We start from the raw sequence: 21,120 nt of genomic DNA on the forward strand, positions 1-21,120 counted from the left end.
GAGAGACAATCATTCTATCATGAATTTAGACGTGTATTTACTAAAATAAAGCCTAAACAGCTTTTGGAATGAGTTGATTCTTGTTTCGACACTTAATACTTGGCTAAGAATTTATTACCTCAAAGTTTTGATAATGCTATCAAATTAAAATTAAATTGGTAGATACTGTATTCCATCTGAGTATTCCTTTAATAACTGTTTATTCTCACCTTTACGTTTCTGTTTAAATGTGATCTCAGAGAGACCTTCTCTGAGCTTACTATTTTAAGATGGCAGTCCTGCTCTTCTCCCTCACAGTCACATTCCAGCCATTTATGGTGCTTTATTCTTTTTCATAACCACCCAACATAGTGTATTTTGTCTTCCTTACTAGAATGTGACTCCATGAGAGCAGAGACTATTGGTTTACTGCTGTTCTGCCTAGTACCTAGAATAGTGCCTTTGCACATATAGGGTATTCAATAAATATTTGATGAGCGAATAAATGAATGCAGTATTTCTACCTTTCCTGAATCATCTGCAGAATATTTAAGGATAAATAATCCAAATACTGTATTGTCAGTTTTTTTCCGATGGAGAATTTTTCATAATGAGATGTCTTATTCCCTCCCCGTCTAGTATCACAGTGATGAACCAAATTTTGCTGTGTACTCAGGCATACAGGGACTTTTATTTATACTTTGTACAAGCCAGAATGGAGTAATGATACTCTGAGCCCCAAGAGAATTTCAAGCCATAGCTTAATTTTACTATTGGACTTTGGGCATAATACTTAAACTATTATCAAGTTGATTTTTTTCTTTTGAGTTAATAAATTCTTGGCAAACTAAGTGTAAATAGGTCAACTTCTGTTTGGGTTGATTTTAGTAAGTGTACATCTGAATTCATAGACTTTATTTTGCTTTTTACCCTGTCTTGGGAAGAATCATGGTCTATTTGATGTATAGCACTGAGCCCATGACTGCCCCAAAGGAGGCATGCTGGTGAGCTATGCTCCAACCCAGACCTGCCAGTCTTGCTCTGGTCCTGACATATGTGTGGAATGTAATGTATTTCTATCCAAAAGTAAAGCCTACTTACTAGTAACCTTGATGTAAGCTATTAAAGATTATGAAAATTTGGTATAGGTATTGTTTTTAAGTTATACTAGCCTGTGAATAAATTCATCATTGTATAAATAATTAGTCATTATAGCTGAGTTTCTTTCCTACTAAGAAATGGAATGTTCGGTATAAGCAGGATGCAGAACAAAGTCTTTTGCCTCTAAGTGCTGCTAGTCAGAAAAATTTACAAGTCACGTGTTGAAAGATTTTGGTACAGTTTGGGGAAACCAGCAGGGGAGATAATATTTTTAACCTTAAAAGCCTTTTGTGTCAAGCTTTTCCTGTCTTGCCGTTAACCCAAAGTAGAACTATCATTTAATACCAGAAGGGGGAAAGAGTATAGGTGACCCTTAAACAACACAGGAGCTAGGAGTGCTGACCCCTTGCACAGTTGAAAAACCACATATAACTTGACCCAAATGGCCGGGCGCGGTGGCTCAAGCCTGTAATCCCAGCACTTTGGGAGGCTGAGACGGGCGGATCACGAGGTCAGGAGATCGAGACCATCCTGGCTAACACGGTGAAACCCCGTCTCTACTAAAAAAAATACAAGAACTAGCCAGGCGAGGTGGCGGGCGCCTGTAATCCTAGCTACTCGGGAGGCTGAGGCAAGAGAATGGCGTAAACCCGGGAGGCGGAGCTTGCAGTGAGCTGAGATCGCGCCACTGCACGCCAGCCTGGGCGACAGAGCGAGACTCCGTCTCAAAAAAAAAAAAAACAAAAAAAAAACTTGACCCAAAAACTGAACTACTAATACCTCATTGACTGGAAGCGTTACCAATAACATAAAGAATCAGTTAACACATTTTGTATGATATATGTATTATATACTATATTCTTAAAGTAAGCTAGAGAAAAAATGTTTTTTAGAAAATCATAAGGAAGATAAAATACTTATACTATTCATTAAGTAGAAGTGGATCATCATAAAGGTCTTCATTTTCATTGTCTTCACATTGGATAGGCTGAGGAGGAGGAAGAGGGCTTGGCCTTGCTTTCTCAGGGTTGGCAGAGGCTGAAGAAAATTTCAGGTATAAGTGGACCTGTGCAGTCACCATGTTGACTTAAATTCATGTTGTTTACGGGTCAACTGTATGTGAAAGTGAGTCAGGAAAAGCTTAAGAGATTGAAATGTATGTCTTTATCTAGTTTGTGAAACAAACCAATTCATCTCTTCAGTTAAAAGCATTGTATAAGATAAGGAAATCTGTTATTTTGAAAATACAGTTTAAATTTAAATTGTTTTGAAAGGAATTTGTACTGCATGTATTTAATATTCATGTTTTTGTTTTTAATTAGATTATGGCATTAAAACCCTATGACTTGAGGAGGCGCTTATATGTAATATTTAGAGGAGAAGAAGGACTTGATTATGGTGGCCTAGCGAGGTAAAATAAAAAACACATATCTGCCTTGAAATAAGTGTATCTCGTATGCAGGGAAAGTATTCTTGAAAACATATGTAAATATATTGTATTAAAATTTTGAATTAACAATCCAGAATTTTTCTCAAAAATACACAAGGTAACCATTATTATTATTACTTATCTTGGTTATCTTTCTATACATCTTCTTTACATATGTGTAAATTCGTATATATGTGTATTATATATTTGCTGCTTTTTTAACAATCATGCAAGTGTACAAAATGCAGGATCTGATTTTGGTTTTTTAATGTAGTGTGGACATCTTTCTATGTGTGTATATATATATATATATATATATATATACAGTGAGTGAGTGAATTTATTTCTTTTTTCTTCTTTTTTTTAAAAAAGTTTTTAAAGGCTGGGTGCAGTGGCTCACGCCAGTAATCCCAGCACTTTGGGAGGCCAAGGCAGGCAGGTCATGAGGTCAGGAGACCAAGACCATCCTGACTAACATAGTGAAACCCCATCTCTACTAAAAATACAAAAAATTACTCTGGAGGCTGAGGCAGGAGAATGGCGTGAACCTGGGAGGTGGAGCTTGTAGTGAACTGAGATCACGCCACTGCACTCCAGCCTGGGCAACAGAGCAAGACTCCATCTCAAAAAAAAAAAAGAAAGTTTTTAAAGCTTTTTGTAGAGATGAGGGTCTCATAATTTTGCCTAGGCTGGTCTCGAACTCTTGGGCTCAGGAGATTCCCCCCACCTTGGTCTCCCAAAGTACTGAGATTACAGTTGTGAGGCACAGCACTTAGTCTGAATATTTTCTTTTTAAAAAATGTCTGTGTAATATTCTGTTGTATGGGAATATCATAATGGATTAGTATGCATACATTCTTATTTTTTGCTATTGTAACATCATATGTTGGTTTTATGTTTATGTTTTTAGTCTAATCTGAGTCTCTTTTGGGAATGTTTTCTACATTCACTAAATATATTGTTAACAGTAGACACTTGTGAAGCAGTATGGGTGGAAAATCCTTTTTTTTTTTTTTTATTTTGTCCCTTATTTGTTCTGCCCCAGCCTAATTTGGCAGCAATCTATTGTTTAGCAAAACATTTTGATTAAATCTTTCTAAAGAATTCAAACTTGCTTTTCATAAAAACAACTCCTTTTTTGAACTCATTTTAGAGGTGTACAGAATTACAAAATCACAGTTTTAACACAGCTGGCAAAAAGAGATACAGAATCAAGTACAACTGGTGGGAACAGATATGTGATAATATATGTGGAATTATCAGAGTTTTGTTTATATTAGCATATTTCCTCATTACAACATCATTAGACTTTTCCAGAAACAAAACACTGCCTATCACAATAAATGTTCATACTGCATCTATTGTGAGTTTATCTCAATTTCAGAAATGTTCAGACATAAGAAAGGTACATCTTAGAAATGAGGAAGTATGGTATGTTTACAATGTGTCTTTATTAACATTTACATTCTTATCTGAGCCCTTATTTGCCTCAACTATTTTGGTCTAAGTTTTATATTTTGATGGTTTTAATGAATATAGCCAGTTCCTCCATAACATGATTTTTTATTCCTAAATTTTTTATTTAATTCGTGTATTGGTGGGTTAGATTCATCAAATGGTTTATTAAAGAGTTTACAGGGTTGATATATTCCTACAGTCTTTGCATAATGTTCTCTGTTGCTTTTACATATAAACAACAATTTCACTGGATATAAATTTCTCACACACTTGCTTTTCTAATACTCAGACATTGCTTTACTGTTTTCTAGCACTGAATGTTAGTACTGTGAAGTGTGAGGCCAGCCCCTTGTAGGAACCTTATTTTTCCTCTGGGTGCCCACACAGTCCTTTTTCTTGAAGTTCAATAATTTCACTGTTGATTGTTTTGTATCTTTTTTTAGGAATGTGTTAAGATCTTCCTTAATGTCAGGGAAGTTTTCTTCTATTATGTCTTTGAATATTTTTTCTGTTCCGTTTGTTCCATTTTTCTTCAGGAACATCAGTCATGGGTATGTGGAATCTCCTTTGTCAGTCTTACATGTCTGTCATCTTTTCTCTGATCATTTTTATCTTTGTGCTTTTCCATTTTACTTTGATTTTTCTCAAGCCTATCCTCATGTCACTGTTTGCAGTACTGCCCTACGTTTTGCTGCTTCTAATGTGATTTTTCTTCATTAGTGGTTTTACTGTTTTCTTCATTTTCTTCTTTAGGCTCTGCTAGTTCATCTGTTGTCTCATAATTTTTTCAACCTCTTGTGTCTCTTCAGTTTATTTGAGAGTATTGAGAAGAATATGTTGAAAGTTAATTCTTCTGCCTCTTGCTAGTTAGGAATTTTTCTTCCTTTTCTGCTAGCATCAGGGGAAAGTTTAGATGCCATGTTTTAGCCATTCTTCTTTTGAATTGATTCAGTTTCCTCTGGGCTGTTGTTTGCTAAAAATTATCGGAAGCATCTGGAGGATTTATTCCTAGTTTTTATATATGTGTCTAAACACACTCTCACTAGACCTGCTCCGTCCTCTTACCTGGGGCACGTCTTACTTCAGCCTCATCATAGGGGGACGTCACTTGGTTCAACTACTACTATGTTACAACTGGACTTAGTTTTAAGAATCGGTGTTTACCATTTCTAGTTGATTTTGTTTAGGGACTCCCTTCTCTACCCTTCAGGCAGTATCAGCGATTGTGTTTTAAAAGTTTTAGAAAAGCATTTATTAACAGGCTGCCAGACCAGATCTAGCCTACATAGAGGTGGCCCTCATTGTGATTTTACAGTTTTTAAATTACTTGATGACATTTGAAAATCATTAGATTATGCTTAAGAATGAAGATTTCTGACTTCTCTTTAAAACACTCGACCCACAATCCTGCCTTCTCACGTGGCGTCAGTGGGCTGAATCAGAGTCACTGTTTCCCCTGTAGGTTAGCATATGCTCTGTTTCACTGCAGTGTCCACCGCTGCCCAGTTGTCTGAGGACTACGATAATATGCCTAGAAATTCTTCTTCCTTAACACCGATAATTTAGCAGGGATGTAAGGAATGGAGGATTGTGGCTAAGCAGAGAATGTGAGAGAAGGAAGCCCCTTGTACTCACAGATCATTGTAAGCATTTGAGTTTGGAAATCTTCTTTAGAAGAAATTGCTGTTGAAAAGAATCTTTTAGAGATTGGGTTTATCTTGTAATACCTTTATCTAGTTGAAAATTTCATATATTGGACTTTAAAATGGGTGGTAAAAGGTTAGAGATTGCTTATCATATTTAAAGATTTAACCTTTTAAATGTTAGTTTCATTTTTAATGCAGTGACAATAAAGTTAAAACTGTTCTATAGCAGCAGTGCTGTGTATCTCAGTATCACCTGCAAATGTATATTAAAACCTATTGTATATATGTCCTGGAGTGCTTGCTTGTAAGAGTTAAGAATACAAAAAATACATGGCTTTTGCCTTTGAGAAACTTATAGTCTGATGGATGGGGCAAGTCATGTGCATAAAAATGAATTAATATTGTGAGATTGTTACCACAGAGTATTCAGTGACTGATATTAATACATATACACTGGAAATTGCTTCAAAAAATTGTTGAAGTGGGATTTAAGCTGAGTTGAAGTTGAGGAGACATATCCAAGCAAAAGTGTGGCGTACAAATAAGCATGTTATATCTGTATGAGGATCAGTGAATTTGTAGTTTGGCCATATCGAAACTAGCAGGTAACTTAAAATGGAGAGCCAGATCATAGAAGAACATGGATGGAGGGCCGAGGAATTGGGCAGTGGAGTTCTTAAAGACTATTGTATTGAGCCAGAGGTATGATGTATATATGAGTATATTTAAGATCTGTTTTTAAATTCACATATTAATGCTAAAAAATAACCTTGGCTTACTTTCTTATAGAGAATGGTTTTTCTTACTTTCACATGAAGTTTTGAACCCAATGTATTGCTTATTTGAGTATGCGGGCAAGAACAACTATTGTCTGCAGATAAATCCAGCATCAACCATTAATCCAGACCATCTTTCATACTTCTGTTTCATTGGTCGTTTTATTGCCATGGTGAGTTCTTGATTTTATTGTTTTTATTTATTTAAATTTGTTACAAATGTATTAGAGAAGTCTTTTTTAAAAAAAAAAAAGATAAGCATTATATTTGCTATTCACAAATTTTATTACCAAGAAAGTTTCCCTGGAGAGTATAAAAATACATTTTTTGAGTACCTGTATAAAATCAAGATTATGAATATGAAGATTATGTTTATACAGCCACTTAGTCTTTAAAAGTCCTTTCATTTTTAAAATTAAAACTCATTTATAGTATGACTACTTTTATTTGTTTATTTTTAATAGAAAAAAATTCTTTTGAGACAGGATCACACTCTGTTCCCAGGCTGGAGTGCAGTGGCATGATCTCAGCACAACCTCCCCCTTGCGCTGTTGTTTATATTTGCTTGTTTAATCCTTGTTTATATTTGCTGTATCCACTCTCCCTCCATTCTCTCTTGATTCAAACGATCCTCCTACCTCTGCCTCCCAAGTAGCTGAGACTACAGGCTCATGCCACCATGCCAGCTAATTTTTTTGTAGTTTTAGTGGAGATAGGGTTTCGTTATATTGCCCAGGCTGGTCTCAAACTCCTGGGCTCGAGTGATCCACCTGTCTCAGCCTCCCAAAGTGCTCAGAATACAAATGTGAGCCACCACTCCCAGCCTGCTTTTCAATACAAGGAAAATCTTAGCTATCTAATAATTGTATTTGATTGTTTTTGGAATTTTTAGAGCTTTGCAGAAGCCTTTATGGAACTATTGTCTTTTGGGAAGTGTTTGTATTTATTTATTTACCTATTTATTTGCACTTTGTTACCTATTAATTCATTCAGCAAAAATTTATTGACAGCCTACTGTAATGCCAAGCACTGTTCTAGGCTCCAGAGATGAAAAGAATACACGTCCCTGTTCTCAGGGACCTAAATTCCATTAGATAGAAACAAATAATCAATAGATATATTCTGAAGGAAAGAGTGTGTTGCTTTTTTTATATGGTTAGAGGAAGCCTCACTGATGGATGACACATGAACAGAAATTGAAGAAAGCTAGGGACTGAATCATGCAGGTGTCTTGAAGACTATTCTAAGCTTAGGGAACAGCAAGACAAAGGCTCTAATGCGGGAGTGCATTCTTGATTGAGAAAGAGACCAGTATAATTGCAACAGAGGATATGAGAGAGAATGTAGTAGGAGATGAGATTGAGAGATGCTGTGTTGGGACCTTTAGGAAATTCATGTAAGAGTTGAGTAGGGCAATGAGTGACATGATCTAACTAACATGATCTGACTTAAATTTTATTAAGCTTGCTTTACCGGCATGTAGAAGACAGACTATAATTGGGGGCATAGGAAAACATGGATAGAAACAGGAAAATCATTTGTAACAATCCAGGTGAAAGATAATAGTGGCTTGGACTTGTGTCTTCTAGCAGTGGAGGAAGTGAGAAGTGGTTTGGATTCTGGGTATATTGCAAAGTTAGAACTAACAGTTTTCTGACAGATTAGATGCAGGGTGTGAGAGAGAGTCAAGTATGGCAACAATACTTATGGCCAGCTTGTCTGGTTGCAAATTTTGGGGGTGGGAGAAATCAAGAATATTTAGGTTTGGCTTGTTAAGTTTGAAGTAGACATCCAAATGGAGATGTAAAAGAGATAGTTGGAGGTATAAGTCTGGCAATGAAAGGATATTTAGTTTGGAGATAGGCATTTGGGAATTCTTGGCACACAGAGAGTATTAAAAGGCAGTATGATTGTTTACAGAGTGAGTGTGGATGAAGAAGTTGTTCAAGGACAATTATAAGTCAGGGAGATAAGTAACCAGCAAAAGTTCTGAGGTAGTAGAATCAAATAGGGGTGGTCCCCAAAGGACAAGGGAAGAAGGAAGTGTGTTTCAAGAAGGAAGACATGATCAGCCCTGTCATATGTTACTGATAGGCTGAGCAAGATGAAGCCTGCGATTTGACCATTGTATCTGCAAAGGTGAAGGTTATTCATGAGTGGTAGGGTGGAAAGACTGATGAGAGTAAAATCAAGAGAGAATGGAGGGAGAGTGGATACAGCAAATATAAACAAGGAATCGTAGAGAATTGGTCACTAACTAGAAATGCTTATGGAGTCGAAATGGGAGGAGAATAAAACATTTGTATTGCTGATAGTGATGACTAAATATCTTAGTCTGTTTTGTGTTGCTATAAAAGAATACCAGAGGGTGGATAATTTATAAAGAAAAGGCGTTTGTTTGACTGTGCAGGCTGTACAAGAAGCATGTTGCCAGCATCTGCTTCTGGTGAGGGCCTCAGGCTGCTTCCACTCATGGCAGAAGGAGAGGCAGCGTGGATGAAAGTCACATGATGAGAGAGGAAGCAAGGGTGGGGAGGAAGTGCCACACTCTTGTTAACAACCAGCTCTGTAGGGAACTAATAGAGTGAGAACTCACCAGGGCATTAATCTCTTCATTGCAAGTCAAATTTCTTTGTTTTTCTGGTTTAATTTTAGAATCGGGGGGTACATGTGCAGGTTTGTTAAAAAGGTATATTGTATGATGCTGAGGTTTGGGGTGTGATTGAACCCATCATGCTCAGGTAGTGAGCATAGTACCCAATAGGTAGTTTTTCAGCCCTTGCCTTCCTCCCTCTCTCCCTCCCATAGTAATCCCCAGGTGTCTATTTTTCCCATCTTTATGTCCATGTGTGCCCAATGCTGAGCTCCCACCTGTATGTAAGAACATGTAGTATTCGGTAGTTGGCTTGAGAAAATGGCCTCCATCTGCATCTGTGTTATTGCAATGGATATGATTTCATTCTCTGTATGGCTGAATAGTATTCCATGGTGCTTATGTACCACATCTTCTTTATTCAGTCCACCACTGATGGGCACCTGGATTTATTCTGTCTTTGCTATTGTGAGTAGCGCTGTGGCAAATGTACAGTGCATGCGTCCTTTGGTAGCACAATTTATTTTCCTCTGGATATCTATACCCAGTAACTGTATTGCTGATTCTTATGGTGGTTCAACTCTTAGTTCATTGAGAAATTTCCAACCTGCTTTTCAAAGTGGCTGAACTAATTTACATTCTGAACAAAGTATATGTCTCTTCTTTTTCTGCAGCCTTGCCAACATCTATTATTTTTTAATGTTTTAACAAAAGCCATTCTGACTGGTATGATGGTATGAGATGGTGTCTCATTGTGGTTTTGATTTGCATTTCTCTGATGATTAGTGATGTTGAGCATTTTTTCATGTATTTGTTGGCTGCTTATATGTCTTTTATTTTATTTTTTTTGAGACAGAGTCTTACTCTGTCACCCAGGCTGGAATGCAGTGGCATTATCCCAGCTCACTGCAACCTCTGCCTTCTGGGTTCAAGCAATTCTCCTGCCTCAACCTCCTGAGTAGCCGGGACCACAGGCGTGCACCACCAAACTCAGCTAATTTTTGTATTTTTAATAGAGATGGGGTTTCACCATGTTGACTGCGCCAGTCTCAAACTCCTAACCTCAGGTGATCTACTTCCCAAAGTGCTGGGATTACGGGTGTGAGCCACCACACCCAGCAGCTGCTTATATATCTTCTTTTGAGAAGTGTCTGTTTATGCTTGCCCACTTTTTAATGGGGTTCTTTTTTCTTGTTGATTTGCTTACGTTCTTTATGAATTCTGGATATTAGACCTTTGTTGGATCCATAGTTTATGAATATTTTCTCCCATTCTGTAGGTTAGCTTACTCCCTCTTTTGCTGTGCAGAAGCTCTTTAGTTTAACTATGTCCTATTTATCAATTTTTGTTTTTGTTGCAATTCTTTTGAGGACTTAGAAGTTTTTTTCTCAAGGCTAATATCAAGAGGGCATTTCCTAGGTTTTCTTCTAGGATTTTAATAGTTTTAGGTCTTACATTTAAGTATTTAGTCCATCTTGAGTTAATTTTTGTGTATGATGAGAGGTAGCACTCTGGTTTCATTCTTCTGTATGAAGAAGCCAGCTGGGGGATCACATTTCAACATGAGATTTGGAGGAGAGAAACATCTAAACAATACTACCAAGTTAGAGGATAAAGAATTTGATAAAGTCAGAATATAAGGAATATGAGAGCAATGGACTTGAGTTGGAGAGAGGAAGAGATTTATTTAGCACACATACTAGTTGATAGAAAGATTATCTGTAATAAGATTATATGCATTCAGATGCTAGTAGTGAGCAGATATAGTAGAACACACAAAAGTTCTCTTGTGGTTGCTTCTGTTTCCTCTGTGAAATAGGAAGTAAGATCATCAACTCAGAATAAGGAGCAGGGAGAAGTAAGTATTTGAGGAAAGAGGAGTAGGAATGAAATAGTCATCTAGGAAAGTGGGAGAGTGAATGCAGTAGGGAAATGTGATTACCAGGAAACAAACCAGTGATGAAATATGACTGTTGGTCATGGAGGAGTCAGCTTGGTTGTTTATGCATTTCTAGCATGTTCCATTGCCTAGGTATAGACATTGAGTAACCTGAGAGTTGAATTTAGCTGTGCTTGGGATTTTGCTAGAATACACTGGCGGAGGTAGGGTTTGAAGGGAGTTATTTTATTTTATTATTTGAGACAGAGTCTTGCTCTGTCACCTAGGCTGGAGTGCAGTGGTGTGATCTTGGCTCTCTGCAACTTCCACCTCCCAGGTTCAAGCAATTCTCCTGCCTCATTCCCCTGAGTAGCTGAGATTACAGGTGCGTGCCACCATTCCCAGCTGATTTTTTGTATTTTTAGTAAGGACAGGGTTTCACTGTGTTAGCCAGGATGGTGTTGATCTCCTGACCTCATGATCCACCTGCCTCAGCCTCCCAAAGTGCTGGGATTACAAGTGTGAGCCACCGTGCCCCACCTTGAAGGTAGTTATTTTAATGATTGACTATGGAATCTAAACTGAGTAAGGGAAGACATAACTTCATGAGGAGGCTAAGGTAGTATTAATAGCTTCAGTGGATTTTTTTAGTTCCCCCACATTGCTGGGAGTCTGGGGCTTCCTGGGTTGGCTGTTGTGAATAGGAGCAAAGGCACAGTGAGGTTAGTCCTAAAAGCCTCACATGCAACAGTGAGAATAAGAAAGGAACGGGGGAGCTGCCTTTTCAGGTGCACAGAGCCCTTTTCTATTTCGTTATCCAATTAGGTTAATTCAATTTATAAAACATTTAGGAAGATTGAGGCAGGGTATGGTAACAGAAGTCTTGTATCATCCTCTACATTTTTTGATATATGTTATATAGCTGTATGTATAAAATAGATTTTAACTTTGTTTTTCATACCTAGCATTTTATATAATATTTTAGTTTTCATGATTTATGCCATTCACTTACTGAATGCTTTACTTGTAAAGTCTCATGATTTTTCTGTTATCATTGTTCTGTAAGAAATTGTTATTTTGCAAATTTTAAATAAAATTTTTCATTTTTCTTTGCAGGCACTATTTCATGGAAAGTTTATCGATACTGGTTTCTCTTTACCATTCTACAAGCGTATGTTAAGTAAAAAACTTACTATTAAGGATTTGGAATCTATTGATACTGAATTTTATAACTCCCTTATCTGGATAAGGTTTGAAGATTTTGTTTTGCAGTAAGTCATTTTTTTGAAACTCGTTTTGTTTCATTTTGTTAATTAGTGTATATATATTTATTTCACCCAGAGATAACAACATTGAAGAATGTGGCTTAGAAATGTACTTTTCTGTTGACATGGAGATTTTGGGAAAAGTTACTTCACATGACCTGAAATTGGGAGGTTCCAATATTCTGGTGACTGAGGAGAACAAAGATGAATATATTGGGTAAGGCGATATACCTTATTAAGCTTAATTTCTAGAACACTTCAGAACTAAATCCTTTCTCTGTACCCTTAATTTCATCCCCTTTTCATGCCTTTGGGAAGTTCTTCTCACCAGTACCACTGCTCTTGAAAAAAAAAGAATGTATGTTGCTTCATTTTCCCACTGCCATTTGCTGTAACCATTCTACCATTTCCCTTTCCATGTCATTTTCCCTTTTTTAACTTAGGCTTTTAAATAGTGCTCACCATAGCCTCTTTCTTGAAACTCAGTGTTTTCTTGAATTCCATGATCCTATGTCATACTGATTTTCCTTACATTCTCTTGTTTTAAAATTTTGTTTTCAGAGAGGGTTTCACTCTGTCGCTCAGGCTGTAGTAGTGGCGTGGTTGACCATTGAGCTCAAGCTATTCTCCTGCCTTAGTCTCCTGAGTAGCTGGTACTACAGGCTTATACTACTATTCCCAGCTAATTTAAAACAATGGTTTTTTGTTTTTGTTTTTGTTTTTGTTTTTTAAAGACAGGGTCTCACTGTATTGCCCAGGCTGGTCTCAAACTCTTGGCCTCAAGTCATCCTCCTTCCTCAGCCTCCCAAAATGCTGGGATTACAGGCATGAGTCACCACTCCTGGTCACTTGCACTTTTTTAATGACGGTTCTCTAAATCTCCTATTTCCTAAATGTAGGCATTTTTCCAAGATTTTATTTCAACCTGCTTATCTAAATATTCTGCTAACATAGCTTCAATTTTCTGTTAAAGTTATATCTGAACTTTAGAAATAATTTCCATTTGCCAGCCAGGTAAATCCAAACATTTTCAGGAAAGAACCAGGCAGTAAACTTGTTAGGCTTACAGGCCACATTTCTTATTGCAACTACTCACCTCTGTGGTATAGTGTGAAGGTAACCATAGACAGTGTATAAATAGATGTGTGGCTGTGTTCTAGTAAAACACTTGTAGACACTGAAATTTGATTTTGTATGATTTTCATATCCCAAAATACTTTTAATATTTTTCAGTCATTTTTTTAAAATGTAAAAACTATTCTTAGCTCAAATGCTGGGGACAAAAAAACCAGATGATTAGGCCCACGGGTCATACTTTGCCAACACGTGAACTACAGATGACCCATCTTAAAATGTCATGGGTCTAAAATCAAACTTTTCATTTTTTCTAGATATTTTCTCCTACTGATGTCTTCTATGAATAGTACTACCATTTTCACCCTCTTAGATGCTAGCTGTCATCTCTGTCTCTTTCAGATTTTTTGTTTTTTATATTTGTTTTGAAAATGGGATTGGATTATACACATTACTCTGTATTTTACTTTTTTGTCTTAAGGACAGTACAGTTAAATCTAGCTCATTTTTTAATAGCTAGGTAAACTGGGGTGGTTTTTTCCCTATATTTTTCAGCTATTCCTGTCAATAGAGATCATTTAGGTTGTGTCCAGTTTGGGCCACTGCAAAGAAGACAGCAGAAAACTTCCTTAAGCATGAATCCATACATCCTGCTACTTGTTTTGTGGGCTAGATTTTTAAAAAGTGAAGTTACTTGGTCAAAAAGTATTTAATAGATATTGCTATGTGGCTTTTGTAAAATGTCACAGCCATTCTTTTTTCCCTTCTTGTAAATTGCTATGGCCTTTCAAATTTATATCCTTAGTGTCTCTGCTTACCAACTTCAATGTACCCTTCTTAGCTTGACATTCTTGGCCTCTTCTGTTTCTGCTAAACCAGTCATCTCTGAGTGAGAGAAATTAGCAATAGCTGATTTTCTTCTTTTGTACTTTTGTACTCTGTTAGATATTTTTGTTTTGCTTTGTTCTGCAGCGTGCATTTATTACACTAGTTGGAAAAAAACAGTAACACTAAATTTTGAGGAAAATATATTCACAAAGATCACGCATAAGGCACTGGACTTTTTTTTTATTTGTTAAGCCTGAGCCTTCCACAAAGTCCAACAAAAATAAGTACCACAACCTGAGTGGTTAAAAAAATGCTATCAGTGGTTTCAAATATCAAAAGCAGTCTAAATAAAATCTTACCATGTAAGATTTATATTCACTTTCTGTAAAGTTAAGCACTGTTTCAAAACATTTTATCACTGTAATACTATTCATAGCTAATCATGAATGCAGCAATTTTTGGAGGATTTTGTTTCAGTTTCAAATAATAACAGACTTTAGTCTTATTTTTTAATCCTGCTTTTGCGAATTATATGATAACACTCTTGTTTAGTTGTGATACCTTATTTTTAGTGCACAAAATAGGCCATCAGTGAAGCTATAAGTAAATGAATGGTAGAAATATATATGAAGTACTACTGGAATCTAAAGTAGGAAGAGAGGTATTGTTTCTACTGGGAGGAGTCAGGAAAGTTCTTCATAAGACATTATGTATTAGGTTACGTCTTAAAAGATGCATGAGAGGCTGGTGGCTCCTGCCTGTAATCTCAGCACTTTGGGAGGCTGAGGTGGGCGGATCACTTGAGCCCAGGAGTTCAAGACCAGCCTGAGAAACATGGCAAAACCTCATCTCTACAAAAATAAATAAATAAATAAAATTTTAAAAATAATTAGCTGGGCATGGTGGCATGCGCCTGTAGTCCCAGGCACTAGGGAGGCTGAGGTGGGACTATCACCTGAGCCCAGGGAGGTCAAGGCCGCAGTGAACCAGGCAACAGAGTGAGACCTTATGTTAAAAGAAAAAAAAAAAAGATACATGAAAGCTTGCCTGATAGAGGGAGATTTTGGGACAGGGAAAACAGCAAGAGCAGAATTGACGTATTAAGGGGATAAGTTGATAGTGAGAATTAGTGGCTATAGTGAAGCCTACAATGATAGCCAGGGTTAAAATTACCTTGGTTTAAAATTTGGTTGAATAGAAGGTGAGCAAGTGAAAACACTGAGTGTGGTGTACTCTTATAATGAGTGTGGTGGTAAAGAGAGGACAGAGAGGAATTTAAAAGAGACACTGGGTTAAAGGAAGGGTTTTTGGAAAAGAATAGTCTGAACACGTTTGTGGACAAATGGGAAGAAAAGTTGGAGTTGAGGATACGGGACAAAGAGGGTTTAGGAATTGAAGAAAAGTTTTAGAGGCAGCCTTAGAAAAGCATAAGGCCAGCTTCCTCTAGAAAACAAAAAGAAGAGTTAGAAATGAGAGGAGTGGGAACAGCTTGGCTTTCTTTTCATCTGCTAGAATCTGTGGCTTCTCTGTATGAGGTGGTGTATGCTGCTTCTCTAGGTAGTTCTTTCCAGATCCACCTCCTTTTGGAATCTCCTTTTACAGATTTTGTGTCACTGACACATTTTCTTCCTTATTTCATTTCTATCATACTTCTGTGCTCTTATAGCTGCTTTATATGTGTCTCTTCAGAATGTTTTGTTTTCATCTTGAGTTCTTCTATTCTAGTTAGGAAATCTTCATGTTTTCTAATAAACCAGCAAGTAAAGAACCTGTTCTCCAGCCTTAAGCCCTCTCAGACGATAAGCCCTCACCAGTCCATGGCCTGTGGACATATGGTCATTACATACTACTGAGACAATCCCTTGCCTCCCTGGTGTGGAAGGCTTTGAGTCAGAGTCCTCAGGTCTGTCATGGCAATGCTTGGTGTAAGGACAGCCTGTTAAATGACTAGCTATTCCTTTCCCGGTGAGCACATGATGTTTGGATGTATTTGTCTAGATATAAACAGGAAATAATTAGTGCTAGGATTTGGCTATCTTACTAAATAGTGAGGAACCTCCTATTTATTTTCTTTCTTTTTTCTGTTTTTTCTTTCCTATTTATCTTAAAAGCATCCTTTTTAATAGTTGCCAATGTGCTAGAACTGATTTCCTCGAATGTGTTAACTCTAAAATTATGTGCATACATACATATACACACACATCACATTTATATGTATATATATATGTGGCATATTTAGAAAAAGAGAAAGAACTATAGAAGTTCTTGGTGTTTTTAAGTATTTTACTTCACATATAAATTACCTATTTTTAAATACTATCTTTATTTTCAGTTTAATGACAGAATGGCGTTTTTCTCGAGGAGTACAAGAACAGACCAAAGCTTTCCTTGATGGTTTTAATGAAGTTGTTCCTCTTCAGTGGCTACAGTACTTCGATGAAAAAGAATTAGAGGTTAGGCCCTTTTATTTTGCTGTTATAGGGAATGTTAGGGGGGGAGGGACTAATTTTGTGCTTTTACAGAACAGTGTTCACACATTTAAAAATCCTGTAGCACAATCTTGAATCCTCTCATTTGTCCTGATGTCAAGGTGGTATTTATTCTAGCATTGGGTAAGAGTCTTAGTTATGTTCTCTGAACTATATAATGCCATGAGCACAAAATCATCAATCAGTGTCAGTTGTTAGGGGTCTTGAAGAGTTATTGGAACATTATTAATAACTCTAAAATTTCAGTTTAGTAGTGAGTTGCTTCAAAGATCAGAGTTTTAAGTCATGAGTTGTTAGTGGTCTTAACTACATTTAGACTTGGTAGAAGTATATCAGGTGTGCGATAAAATATATCTTAAAATATACCATCTTAACTATTTCTAAGTGTTCAGTAATGTTAAATATATTCACATTGTGCATCCAATCTCCAGAATTTTTTCATCTTGCAAAACTGAAACTCTATATCCATTAGACAAGTCCCCCTTTCCCCAGCCCCTGGCAACTACCCTTCTACTTTGTTTCTGTGAGTTTGACTACTGTTGATACCTCCTATGAGTGAAATCATACAGTATTTTACTTTCTGTGAGTGGGTTATTTCACTCAGCCTAATATCCTCAAGGTTCATTTGTCCTGTAGCATGTGTCAGAATTTTCTTCCTTTTTTAGACCGAATAATACTCCACTATAGGTATGTACACTACCACATGGTATTATCCGTTCGTCCCTCGAGGGACCTTTCTGTGGCTTCCATCTTTTGGCCGTTGTGAATAGTGCTGCTGTGAACACAGGTGTATACATATCTCTTTGAGATCCTGTTTCTTTTGGATATGTACCCAGGAGTAGTGTTGTTGGATCATATGGTAAACCTCTGTTTCATTTTTTGAGGAACTACCATACTGTTTTCTAGATCAATTGCATCATTTTACATTCCTGTTAAACATGTAGAAAGATTCCTGTTTCTCCACATCTTTCCCAACACTTATTTTCTGTTTCTTTCTTTTTTTTTTTTTTTTTTTTTTTTTGCTTGTTTTTTTAATAGTATCCACCCTAATGGGTGGGAGGGGATATCTCATTGTGGTTTTGATTTGCATTTCCCTAATGATTAATTATCAAGAATTTTCTAAGTCTTATTTTCCCATATGAAGTTAGGACATAGGCCGGGCATTTGAATAGTTCTTGGCATTTCCTCTCTGCCTGCTTTGGGTGTGCTATTTTAACTGTAGCCATATTGGGCCTTTTATTAAGAAACTTGGTTCTTTCATGTAATCAAATGTACATATGAAAAACAGTACTTTAAATTTCATACAGTAATATTCCTATGTAGGAATTAAGCCTTCTAGCAACTCTGGAAGTACAGTCATCCCTAGGTATCTGTGGGGGATTGGTTCTGTAGGGCACCTGTGGACACCACAATCCATGGATACTCAAGTCCTTACGGTTACAGTATATAATAGTATAGTATTTGCATATAACCTACACACTTCTCCCTTATACTTTAAATCATCTCTAGATTACTTATAAATACCTAATGCAATGCAAATGTTATGGTAAATAGTTATTATACTATATTTTTTATTTTTTTATTTTTTTAATTGTTGTATTATTCTTTTTCTCAAATATTTTCAATCCACCATTGGTTGAATCTGCCGATACAAAAGCTGTGGATATGGAAAGCCGATATATATGAAAACCAGGACTCTGAGCCTGGCTGACATAGACCGTCACTAATCCTGGTTAACATCTTTCTTAACAGTTTGCTTACACAAATTAACAGAAACATATTAGAAGATTAGCATGGAAGACATTTTTAGAGTAGTATTTATTAATCTTTTTAAAAACCACAGACTTCATTTTTAATCTGAAGACAGACATCTTGCATCCTCTAAATTCATACACCTAAATACTCCATACCTCCCATTAAGAATGCCTATTTTAGAGGTGCACTCAAAGAGGGATGTTATAGTGGGAGCCTTATATTGAAGTGGAGATGAAATTAAAACAGGAGATCAAGAAGCATAATAATAGGAACATGTAGTTTATGTACCCTTGGCAGGGTGTATAATGTTCTCACATACTGCCCTGTGTGTGGGAAGGCCATATGATACTTTTCTTTTACATATAAGGTGACTGAAGCCCTTTATGATTATTTGCCTTGACCTAATCAATTAAAAGTACAATTAAGAGTGCTAATCAATTAAGAATGCAGAGCTGTGTGAGAAAATAGATTTTGTCTTGTTTTGCTTTGTCTTAAGTTTTACTCCTAGTCTGTTGTTCTTCCGTCTGCTGCCATTCATTGGCTCTCTTATCACAGTAACCGTTATTCATACTATTATTCACAATAATGGCTATGCATAATCACACCCCCTTTTATAGGTTAATATCTGTTTAATGCTTAAGAAGATATAGTAGTCATTCTTTATGAAAACCCCTACCACACTAGGAATAGAAGGCAACTTTCTTAGTTTGATAAAGGGAATCATCATCAACAACAAAAAACCTTAGCATTATTCTAAATGGTAATATTTTGAAAGTTTCCCATTGAGTTTCGGAAAAAGGCAAAGGTGTCTACTCTTACCACTTCTATTCAATATTTTACCAAATACCCTAGCCAGTGGCAAAAGCAGAAATAAGAAGCATAAAGATGGGAAATAAGTAAAACTGCCTATATTCACAGATGAAAGCATGATTTTCAGCTTAGATTAGAAAATCCTAGGTAACCCACCAAAAAACTACTAGAAATAAGGTGAATTTAATAAGGCATGGGTACAATTTTAATACTTTAAAAATCAATTGTATTTTTATGTATTTGCAACAGACACTTAAAATTAAGATTTTAGTTTCATTTGTGAAAGCTCAAAAAATGAGCAAATTTAATCAAAAACACACAAGACCTCTATACCAAAAACTCAAAACTGCTCAGAAAAATTAAGGAAGACCTAAATAAATGAAGAGATATACCATGTTATATTGTTAAAGTGTCAATTCTCTTCAAATTGATTTAGAGATTCAACATCTCAGCAGAATTTTTTTATAGAAAGTGACAGGCTGATTTCAAAATTAGAAGGAAATACAGAGGCCCTAGAAGAGCAGAGCCAATTTTGAGAAAGGACAGACTTGGAGGATTTACATCACCTGATTTTAAGACTTATTTCTAATAGTAAATAAGATAATGTGGTATTTGTGAAAGAATAGACAAATTGGTGGAACACTAGAAAGTCCGGAAGTAGACCCTATATTGTCAATTGATTTTCAGCAAAAGTGCTAAGATATTTCAATGTGGAAAGGGAATATCTTTTCAACAAATGATGTGGAATCAACTGAATGTCCATATGGAAGAAAATTAACTATGAACCTACTTCAGTCCATATTTAAAATTAACTTTGACCTTACCTCTGCCCATAAAATTATTCATGCTTACAATTAAAGAGAATTATAAGTCTGAATGTGAAAGTGAAAAAGAAAACGTGAGAGAAATCTTGATGCAGGCAGAAGTTTTTTAGAACACAAAAAGTAATAACCATGAAAGAAAAATATGGATAAATTGGACTTCTTCAAAACTAAAAACTGCTCTTGAAAAGATATTAAGTGAAAAAGTAACCTACACACTGGGAGAAACTGTTGAGACAAAGATCTTATATCTGGAATATATTAACAAAAAACTCATGGAACTCGATAAAAAGACAAGAAAACATTTTTAAATAGACAAAGGCTCACTTCACAATAGGAGATACACAGATGGCAAGTAAATACATGGAAAAATGCTTATTAGTAATTGGGGAAATGCAAATCAAAACACCACTTTGAGATAGTGTTGGTAGTTTCTTATAATGTTAAATGTACATCTACCTTATGGCCTACTAGTTCTGCTGTTAGGTGTTTATTAAAATGAAATGAAATATATATCTAAACAAAGACTTGTACATAAATGTTAATCACTTTATTCATCAATGCTAAAAATTGAAAGTAACCTAAATGAATTAACAAGTGAATGGATAAGCAAATTGTTGTATATTCATATAATGGAATACTACTCAGTGATAGAAAATATGAACTACAGCATGGATGAATCTCAAAAACATGTTGAGTGGGAAAAACAAAAGAGGATGTGTGTATATGTGTATGCACTATATATGACACAAATATGGATGTATGCATATACATGACATTCTTAAAAGGACAAATATAATCTGTGGTGAAATCACTGATCACCTGAAACTAGGATGAGGATATGGTTTTGATTACAAAAAGGGATATGATGGAAATATTCTATATCTTGATTGTAATGGTGGTTACACAGGTGTATACATCTGTTGAAAATCTTCTAACTATATACCTAAGTTTGTGCATTTTATTCTATGTAAATTATAGCTCAAAGTTGACTTATGAAAAAAACTTAAGAGATAAGTGTTACATATTTTACTATGCCTAAAATAATGTTCATTTCATATACAAGTTGAGGTTGTTTGAAAATTTCACATATGTAGAATATTCCTAGAGAAGCTGGATAAATTATTAATAGGAGGTTAGTATTTTTTTATTTTTAAGTATATAAGATAGCATAGTTTTTTTAAAATGAGAACCAGAAATAGGTTTGGAACTAATGA

General features: G+C 35.9%; 1 protein-coding gene across 9 annotated transcripts in view; it reads left to right on the forward strand.

Annotated features, from left to right (window-relative positions):
* WWP1 (WW domain containing E3 ubiquitin protein ligase 1) overlaps positions 1-21,120 on the forward strand; it is a 141,337-nt gene that overhangs the window by 90,762 nt on the left and 29,455 nt on the right. For all 9 annotated transcript variants that reach the window (XR_012416484.1, XR_012416483.1, XR_012416485.1 and 6 more), the window contains exons 16-20: positions 2,403-2,491; positions 6,403-6,562; positions 11,978-12,111; positions 12,203-12,343; positions 16,361-16,481. Coding sequence is in view for 6 of the 9 variants with exons in the window: in XM_045398467.3 (XP_045254402.2) it covers positions 2,403-2,491; positions 6,403-6,562; positions 11,978-12,111; positions 12,203-12,343; positions 16,361-16,481 (645 nt within the window). In the remaining 3 variants the exon portion in view is untranslated. The remainder of the gene's footprint in view (positions 1-2,402; positions 2,492-6,402; positions 6,563-11,977; positions 12,112-12,202; positions 12,344-16,360; positions 16,482-21,120) is intronic.

The sequence above is a fragment of the Macaca fascicularis genome, chromosome 8 (assembly GCF_037993035.2).
Source record: "Macaca fascicularis isolate 582-1 chromosome 8, T2T-MFA8v1.1".
Lineage (NCBI taxonomy): Eukaryota > Metazoa > Chordata > Mammalia > Primates > Cercopithecidae > Macaca > Macaca fascicularis.